The sequence below is a fragment of the Sardina pilchardus genome, chromosome 24 (assembly GCF_963854185.1).
Source record: "Sardina pilchardus chromosome 24, fSarPil1.1, whole genome shotgun sequence".
Taxonomy (NCBI): domain Eukaryota; kingdom Metazoa; phylum Chordata; class Actinopteri; order Clupeiformes; family Clupeidae; genus Sardina; species Sardina pilchardus.
The window spans coordinates 19,716,556-19,726,555 of record NC_085017.1 but is presented as its reverse complement, the minus strand read 5'-3'; the positions used below and the strand labels follow the sequence as shown (position 1 = coordinate 19,726,555).

The 10,000-nt window shown below is 44.9% G+C and overlaps 1 protein-coding gene across 3 annotated transcripts in view; it reads right to left on the bottom strand.

Annotated features, from left to right (window-relative positions):
- The window catches only part of fam135b (family with sequence similarity 135 member B), a 53,888-nt gene that overhangs the window by 22,670 nt on the left and 21,218 nt on the right, over nt 1-10,000 (bottom strand). For all 3 annotated transcript variants that reach the window (XM_062529890.1, XM_062529891.1, XM_062529892.1), the window contains exons 4-7: nt 7,798-7,937; nt 5,114-5,184; nt 1,821-1,994; nt 1,388-1,514 (exon numbers count right to left, since the gene is read on the bottom strand). In XM_062529890.1, the coding sequence (XP_062385874.1) occupies nt 1,388-1,514; nt 1,821-1,994; nt 5,114-5,184; nt 7,798-7,937 (512 nt within the window). The remainder of the gene's footprint in view (nt 1-1,387; nt 1,515-1,820; nt 1,995-5,113; nt 5,185-7,797; nt 7,938-10,000) is intronic.

Genomic DNA, 10,000 nt, shown 5'->3' with positions numbered 1-10,000 from the left:
GCTAGCGCTAAACGACACTTTCGGGAAACGCGACCCCAGATCAGACCCCCGGGTTAAAAAAAAAGAAAAACGCTAATCCACCCACAATCTGATTGCGGTTAAGAGGCGCCGTTGAAGAAAGAATGTCTCCGCACATTGTCAGAATAAAACAGCCGTGCGTAATTCCGGGTTCGTGTAGTTCGTGTAGCGCGCTCGGAATTGGTCTCCGTCTAATCGAGCGTGGCTTCCCTTTTGTGGAACACCTCCGGGGCTCGCGATCGCGCAGAGATCTTCCCTGCGCTGACACTCCCGTTCCGCACGCACGTTTCAAACCCGTCTTTGTGTCTGCCGCGTGTGGGGAACCGGGGAGCGAAGCGCTCGACAACCAGCACGGGGAGAGAAACGACTTCTGTGATTTGAGTCTGAATTTCAGGGAGGCTCATTTGGTGGTAACAAGACGAGGTGGTTAAGGGGAACGAGACGGCTCTACTGATACTCTGGTGTGCTCTCTCTCTTTCTCTCTCTCACTCTCTCTCCCTCTCTCTCTGTCTCTATCTGTCTCTCTTTGTCTCTCTCTGTCCTCTCTCTTTCTCCCTTTCTCTCTCCCTCCCTTTCTCTCTCTCTCTCTCTCTCTCTCTCTCTCTCTGTGTATCTGCTCCTGTTCAATGGCAGAGGATAAGCTCAAAATACGAAAATTCATCTCTTTTCTTTTTCATTACAGCTTCCACTCCGCTCCTCTACTCTCTTCCTCACAGAGAACATAGCTGGGGAAATTGACGCTGGGGTATATATTCTATGAGCTCAGCTCGCGGCAGCACAAATCCTTTACAGGACGCCGAGCATGACAACCAAGTTCTCACAACCAAATTTTCAACTGCACTGGATGTCAGATCAATACGTTTGACTGCTTTGTCTTTGAAAGAGAATTCATCTCCCGGGTTCAAAGAATTTATCAAATCAGATTGCTGACTCCGTTCTCTCTGTCTTTCACAAAGTCTTGCCCCCGAGTCTGTGCGTCGCTGCATTATGCGTTTATCAGTCGATATGAAGCAAAAGATGTGTGAAGAAAGCATGTGAAGTCTCTCTCTCTCTCTTCCTCCCTCCCTCTCTCTCTCTCTCTCTCACTCAAGCGCACACACACACACACACACACACACATACACGCATGCGCACACATGCACACACACACATCCACGCATGCGCAGTTGCGCACACATGCACACACACATACACATATGCGCACACACACGCGCACACACACACACGTGTGCACAGGCACACACACACACACACACACACACACACACACACACACACACACACACACACACACACACACACACACACACACACACACACACACATACACACACACACACACACTCAGTCTCAATTATGTCCAGCTCACCTCTGTGAGGACTGGCTTGCAGTATCCTGCCCCAAACATCAGGTTCTCCATGGACATGGTGGAGGCGTCGCTGCTGTTCTCTGGAGAGCCCTTCCCCATCCAGGCCCCTCTCCCTGAGCGCGCAAAACTACACACACACACACACACACACACACACACACACACACACACACACACACACACACAGACACACACTGAAATTATAATCTTGCAATTAACTTTGAGTCATATCTCATATCTATGATCATACTGTAAGTCCTTTTACTGGAAGAGTTTTTGCAGATCAAGAAAAAAGATTTTAGACACTAGATTGCAATTCTTTGTAATAGTTGGCAGAGACATAAAACAAACAACTGCTACAAGCTGCATGCAGTTCTCCGTCATCGGACATCACTGTGGCCTTGTGGTCACCTGTCTGTCCCCCCTCACCTACCTGATGAGTGGCTGGTGGAGTGCGACCAGAGAGGCGTGGACGGTGACAGAGATGACGGACAGGTGGAAGTAGTCGAACATGACGGGCACGTGGTGGTGGAGGCCGCGGCGGGGCTGGAGGTGCAGGCCCAGAGTTCTGGTGCTGATCAGGGGAACCGCCGCAATGTCCCCCAGCCTGGAGAGGAGACGCACCACACACAGCACAATACATTACATTACATTATGCTATGCTACTTTATGCTACATTATGCTACATTACATTATATTATATTACATTATGCTATGCTACTTTATGCTACATTACATTACATTACATTACATTACATTACATTACATTACAGTACATTACATTATGCTATGCTACTTTATGCTACATTACATTTCTACTATTGAGAGACGCTGTTACCCAACGCCACATATTCAGGTACAGAGCCAGAGTCAGGGAAGAATGACGTGAGACAGAAGTTCAGAGAGAGAATATAAACCAATTGGCCAGACAGTCCTTCCTTTGAGCCGATAGTTGACCAAATGAATTACAGCCCATTGTATCGGCCCAAAAGGTATGTCGGCCCACCGGGAAAATGCCCGGTATGCCAGATGGGCAGTCCGCCCCTGTATTCAGGTATAGAGCCAGGAAAAGAGAGACACAGAGAGGACGATAGAGACGTGGAAGAATGGCATGAGACAGAAGTTAAGAGAGAGAAAATTAACCAATTGGCTGCTGACTTCCTTTGTGGCCGATACTTGGCCAAACGCATTATACTGTAGCCTATTCTATCGCCCCAAAAGGAATGTCGGCCCACCGGGAAAATGCCCGGAATGTCAGACGGGCAGCCCGGAGTCAGAGAAGGAGAGCCACAGAGAGGAAGATAGACAGGAGGAAAGAATGGCGGGAGAGACAGAAGTTCGGAAAGTGAACACTGTCTGGTTGAAACATCCGTCAGAACCACCCTATTTAAAAAAAAAAAAAAAACATACAAACCAAAAGAACCCTACACACAAACCAAAAGCTAATTGGTGAGATCACCTGTGTTAAATGCACTGGTGGAAACACACAACATGGTTGGACCTTTGCTTACTGAAGCTAGACTTTTCCATCTCTGCATACTGAGGTACAGTCAGAGAGAGACAACGATAGCATAATAGAGACAGAGACGAAGGAGAGGAGACATAGAAATTCAGAGAGTGAGGGATGAACACTCACCAGTTGAAACTAAAAAGTAATCTCACTTTTAATAGAACAACCTTATTAAAAAAATAAAAATAAAAAAACATACCAACCAAAAGAAATTGAATTCAGCTTGAATTGTTGAATTTTAGAATAAGATAGCAAGACCGATGTGAGCATAGCTGTTTCAGCAGGGGGCTCAATAGAAACAGAAGTGGGCAAAGAGGATTCCAAGGCACAGACTCCCTGGCCATTCACTTCATTACGGAAGCAATCCGCCAAGGTCGTTCAGGGTCAGAGACAACCAGAGCCACTGGTGGGTTCACTGAGCCAGTTCATTTCGCTCAGAACAGGCTGTCAATCCTTTTATTGAATATATGTGGAGGACCACAGGGGTTAAGATAAAGTTACAGCAAAAAAAATAGCCACCTGCTAGGAAGAGTTGCAGTTTTAAAGTTTCAAAACTGACCAAAGGTCTCTTCGTCGTCCCTGGTTATGACACAGATCGAATCTGTGGCCACGGCGACACTGAACGGATTTGGTCGCTAGAATATTCCGCCACACAGTGCTACGGCTCAGTGCTTTTACATGTTGGCACACTAAGGATGTGAACGCCCTGCTGAGATGCCATATGTGTGTGTGACAGCAGGACTATGATGAATTTACACACCAGACAGATGACAGCAGCGTGGCAGACAGCAGTGGCGCTCTACTCCCAATGAGACCAGTGCTGCTCGCTGCACACATCAATAGAACTGAGCTATACTGTGCAATCTAACACAAGGAAATCCTAAATTCCAAATCTGAGCCAGTTAGGATCAGTGGTCATTTAAAAACTAATCTTGAAGGCATTTGTGTGTGTGTGTGTGTGTGTGTGTGAGAGAGAGAGAGAGAGAGAGAGAGAGAGTCTACTTGTATACAGTAGTCTGCATGTGCAGTAGAGATATGAAGGTATTTCTGTGTGTGTGTGTGTGTGTGTGTGTGTGTGTGTGTGTGTGTGTGCATTTGTCTCAATGTCTTCCTTATCTCTGCAAGATGAATGGGCTGAGCCGGTCTGCTGTGCTGTGCTGTGCTGTGCTGTGCTGTGCTGTGCTGTGCTGTGCTGTGTGTGTGAGGCGTGCATGTGCACTGCTGTGCTGTGTGTGTGAGGCGTGCATGTGCACTGCTGTGCTGTGTGTGCTTTGCTCTGCTGTGCACTGCTGTGCTGTGTGTGTGAGGCGTGGGTGTGCACTGCTGTGCTGTGTGTGAGGCGTGGGTGAGAGGTTGAGAAGCGCGAGGGGAAATGGTCAGGCTAATGACCCAGCCTGCTGCCACTGTGTCCTCCTCGCTCCATTCATCACAGCACCCTACAGTAGTGCTCCCACTAACACCGTGTCACCCCCTCTCACCCCCCTCACCCCTCAACACACATTTATCTTGGGGCAAGCAACCTACTCACCTGACAACACACACAGCAAAACCCGCAAGGACCAGCAAGTTCATCCAGATATATCACAAACTTTATACCAATGAACTCCGGAGCACACAAATAATCTTCAACCACCTCTTTTATCACCGTTTTTGAAACGGTTACGTTACCTGCATATCCAACATTATCCAGCAAAACATAACAAAACATTAGACCAACAAACATAATCACCCAATGCAATGCATGGCAAGTCCTGACTGTGCAGGTGCCGGCCTTGTGCAGTCGGCTCCAAGTTTTTTTCCCCTGTCAACATGCATGGCACTGCTTCTAAATAAGGCATCGGCACGGCAATGCCACCATGTCAGTGGTAAAGAACTGAGGTGCGTTCAAATTTGGCAGACAGTGGCGAACGTTCGTGGTGAATATGTTTTCTTTGAACAGTTAAATTTGAACAATTTGGTGTTAATATTCCATTCTAACAGTAATTGCATTGTTGCGTTCGTCAAACTCACGTCCAGTCCCACTGTATGTTCGCGGCGCACCACCTCCTCAGACTGTTTGCGATAGTTAGCAAACGTTTGCCGAAAACTCAAGGCTAACGGAATACTGTTTGCGAACGTTCGCAAACGTTCGCCTATGTTCGGGAACTTGAACGCACCTCTGGTGTAGTGTAGTTCTAATAAAAATGTGTAGTTCTAATAAAAATGCACAAGCTTACTGTTGCTCAGTGTCAGTAAAGTGCAGGTCGAGCTTCAGCTGGAAGTCCACTTCGCTCAGGGCCTCTTCCACCTGTGACACAAAAAGCAGCTGTCAGCTTATTGCCTGTCCATCAATCACTTGTCAATCAATCAATCACTTCCCTCTACTTCCCATTGGTGAAATTCGCTACCCAGAACACCATTTTCAATAAGTAATACCTCTGCACTGCCAATTTGAATAGTATTTAAATTGATTCTGAATTGAAACTGATTCCTCATTTAGCCACCAATGATCTCATGTACCACATTGTAAGATGTGCACATTAAAACAATCTATTCACTTAGGCTGATCAAACATCATGCAGAGTTTAAACAAGTACTCGTTTTCATCATCATGAAACATTTTCCGCGGTGTTGCCAAACAACAGATGAAGGGTGCCTTTGTTTCTGATATGGCAAATACCACCCCCGCACATTTCAACCCCATGCGCCTGAAAATAATGAAACTGCAGACTGTACTTAAGCAAAAAGACAGCAAGACCAAGGCATAATCTTAAACATATACAAGATTTTCATCTCACCCATACACACAGACACATGCACTCATTTGCACTTACACACACACGTGCGCACGCGCGCAGGCACACACACACACACACACACACACACACACACACACACACACACACCCCTACACACACACACACACACACACACAGTCACACAAACATACACACACACACACACACACACACACACACACAAACAAATAACCCAACACTGCCTCCATTATTGATACACACATTGATTAAAGCGACACAGGCAAGGAAATGGAGAGCTATTTTTACTCCTTATCTATCTAGACTCCGGGTCAGGGGAGACAGGCCAGGGAGCAGAGGCTCAGCGGCAGAGCGAGGTGACAACCGAAGCCTGTCACGCTTCTCTCACACACACACACACACACACACACACGCACACACACATACTGTACACACACACACACACACCGCCTTCATGTGCACTGTACGCTCATACAAAAGCTAATATCTGTGGAAGACATCGCTAAAATTAGAGGGAGGATCTGACACACTGACATGTTCGCTTGGATGCCACCCCGACATCCTTGAGTAATTGAATCCATAAATAGGAGGAAGGGAAGGAGAGGGAGGAGGAGGAGAGAGGACTGCATGGCTCACGAGAGATAAGAGGAATCTTTCACAGCCACCACCAGCCACAACCTGGGCTCATATTACAGATACTATTGTAACCCAGAGACCTTTACTATCATGCGCAGATGCGATAGGACCTGAATAACCAACACAGAAATGTCCTATTTTTTCATCCATGAACAAAACATGCTTTTTTCAATTCATCGAGCGCTTTCTCATCATCAGCGAGAGAGAAGCTGGGTAGAGGAGGGAGAGAGAGATGGAGCTGCATTCTTTTTTGGCTGTGAAAGAACTGCATTGTCTTACAGTCATACAAATAAATCCCCTTTGAATTGGAGAGAGTGTGAGATGCATATTAAAGACACATAAGTCGGTTACAGTCTGAATTGCCGAATCGCGAGCTCATACAAAAAAAGAAAAGTATGTAGTTCTATTGAGATCTCTTTTCACTTTTTGCCATCTAAAATGACATCAATAGTTGGTCCGTCAAGTAACCTTGATACTTGAAAGCAATAATACTCCCACTGAATGGCTGCTGAAGAATGCCAATAAAAGGGTCTAGAAATCGCTAGAAATCGCTCTAACCAGCTTCTCAGGCAGCCTTGCAAGCGTGGGTCTGGGGGTTAGTGATCCACTTATTGCAGTTTTTTGTTATATACAGTATATACTGTATATATATATATATATCCTTTAGCATGAGACAAATGTCCAAGTATAAAAAAGACTCCATCACTGACACAACAGGCTGGCGTTGAGAAACGGTCGTCCCTGAGAAGGTGAGTGGTTGATACTAATGCACGTTGGCATCTTTGTCAGTGCTGATAAATCTCTGCGCTCGCCTCTCTCCACCACCATCGTTGCCCCCTTTGACCCGCCACCCCCTGCCCCGGGCAGTCGCTGGGCATATCGAGGGTCAGGTGTGGGGTGAGACCGATGCAGGATGGCAAATCAATAAGAACGGACAAGGCTTTTGCTATCCCTACACAACCCTGCACAAACTTGTGTACACACACACACACACACACACACGCACATTACAAACACATTACACACACACACACACACACACACATTACAAACACATTACACACACATTACACACACATACACACACACACACACACACACACACACACACAAGTAATCAATGCAGACCGAGGCGAGCCAGCATCATCTGTGTAAATCACTTTTCACATTCTGATTTCAGACAGTGCCCTTCATGAATTACTAATGCCACACACTGCAGCAGCACCCAGACAGAGACAAGAGACAACCAAAGGCCTGGAAGCTATTCTAGACTCATTCACACACACACACGCACACACACACACACACACACACACACACACACACACACACACACACACACACACTCACACACAGACACACACACACAGACACACACACACACACACACACACACACACACACACACACACACACACACACACACACACACACAGCAGCAATCCAAATCAGGCACACACAATTGTGTGTACACGCACTCAGTCACACACACTATGTCACTTCCTCACCCTCTCTCCATCCAACAGGAGATGCACTCTGAAGTTCATGATGTCGTTGAGGTTGATCTCCTCGTTCCGATAGAGGATCTGGAATATTCTGCTGAAGACGCCGCCGTCGTGGACCCCTGCCGCGCTGAAGCTGCATTCTCCTGCACCCAAAGGACACAAAGCGTGTGGCGACGACACACTGATCAGTTGACAGCTCTTCACAACCACTGAAACTCAACAAGAATAAGTTGTCTCCCCGGGGACTAAACTGAATAAGTTATCTCCGAAGACAACTTTGACAGCAAAAAAGAGAAACATTTCAAAATTTTGCAACAGAAGCTGTCGTTGTTGTTATTTTACCAACTCTTACCTGTCTTGTCAGCTATTGATTTACCTGTGTTACACTTCACCTGCACATTTCTGCCAAATGATTCATGAGAGTATGGAAACACATTTCTCAACATGACAGCAACTCATAAACTTCATATCCCCGGTCAGCCAGATTTAATATCATAATAAATAATACAAATTTGAACTTGAAACTAACCACATCACACCACACCCAAAGACGTCAGCACAACCATGAACCAATCAAGTCAATGAGGGAAAAAAACAGTGACAGCTAACATTAAGGCTCTGTGCTTCTCCCAAACTCATCCATAAGGCTTAACCAAAGATACTTGTATAAATTAGGGCTGGGGTAAAATCCAAGAAAAAAAAGATTTCTTCCATAGGGTTACATTGTAAAAAATCTCCTGCTAGTCTCCTAAAAAGGCGTGGTGCGTTCGAACCCTACTGTACGTCATAGGGGAACAGGAAGAAGCCTCCTGTGAATCGTCTCGCTTTGTCAACCGTCTCTGGCTTAACTGTAGCTACGGAGCTTGGGCTCACAGTACTTACTTATTGAGAATCACAGTATGCTATCAGCTATGACCATTTCTGCAGCACTCTCTGTCAGCTCAGCTGCACAGCTGTAATCTGCATTACATTACATTACATTACATTCCATTACATTCCATATGCACAGAGATGTATAGTAACGAAGTAGAACTACTTAAGTACTCTACTTAAGTACTGAAATGCAGTATCTGTACTTTACTGGAGTATTATTTTTTTCTCCTACTTCTACTTTTACTTCACTACATTTTTTTGATGAGTATAGTACTTTTACTCCGATACATTTTTTATGTGCTCCATCGTTACTCGTTACTGGTGTGTCGGTCACGAACAAATCCGTTCCGAATTGCTCACAAAGTCCTAGTCACACTGATGCGTGTCACTTGTTGACAGAACGATCTTAGCTTTCCAATGGGATTAAATAGTTGCTGTAATTAAGGGTTCGCGAGAAAATAAAGGTGAAGTTAGGCTACATGAGAAGCATTCATTTGTACAATAAGTCATTCTCGAGTAATCCGTTTTTAAATTGCAACATTTCTTCTTGGTCTCCGACATCAGTCTGTGTAGCACCCCACAATAACTAGCCTACTACTTGAATATTGTGTTCTTCCACTTGTTTGGTTTTAGAACATTTATTTAAACTACATAGATTACATAGAAAACATAAGCATCACCTCCACATATTCCTATGCATTATGCCTATTCTAGACTAGCCGGATAACCTACCACGAGGCCTAATTACTCTCATGTTCTTTTAAAGTGACAGGCACTCAATTAGACAATTGACATTAAAGATAAATGTAAGTCAATATGACAATCGTGTAAAATGTGAGTCAAAATAAAAAATCAATATCAAATACTCAACATACTATGTATTTTAACTAATTGTGCAGATCATAAATAGGCCTAATGTAAACTTTATATGAATTTCAAAATGTTTGAAATACAAACATATGATATGAAGCCACTTTTCACTGAGTGCGGGGAAGTTTGCCTTGTAATGTCTGGTCTCCACTGGTGTGGTGGGGCTCCCATATCAAATCAATCAAAATTCTTAACTTATGTTAAAACAATTGTGACACTATAGTCTTATCATGTATTTTTCATGCTGGCTACTGACTGATGCATTAGATAGATAGATAGATAGATAGATGGCTACAGATGATCAATGATTCTGTATACCTATTATTGTATTAAAAGTGAGTTGTATCGGTCATAACACCCCTACAAATGACATTGGGAAACCCATACAGTTATATTTATTCACCTTGTTTAACTACTACCACATGTTTATAGCCTAGTCTAGGGCCTAGGCTATGGCCCCCGT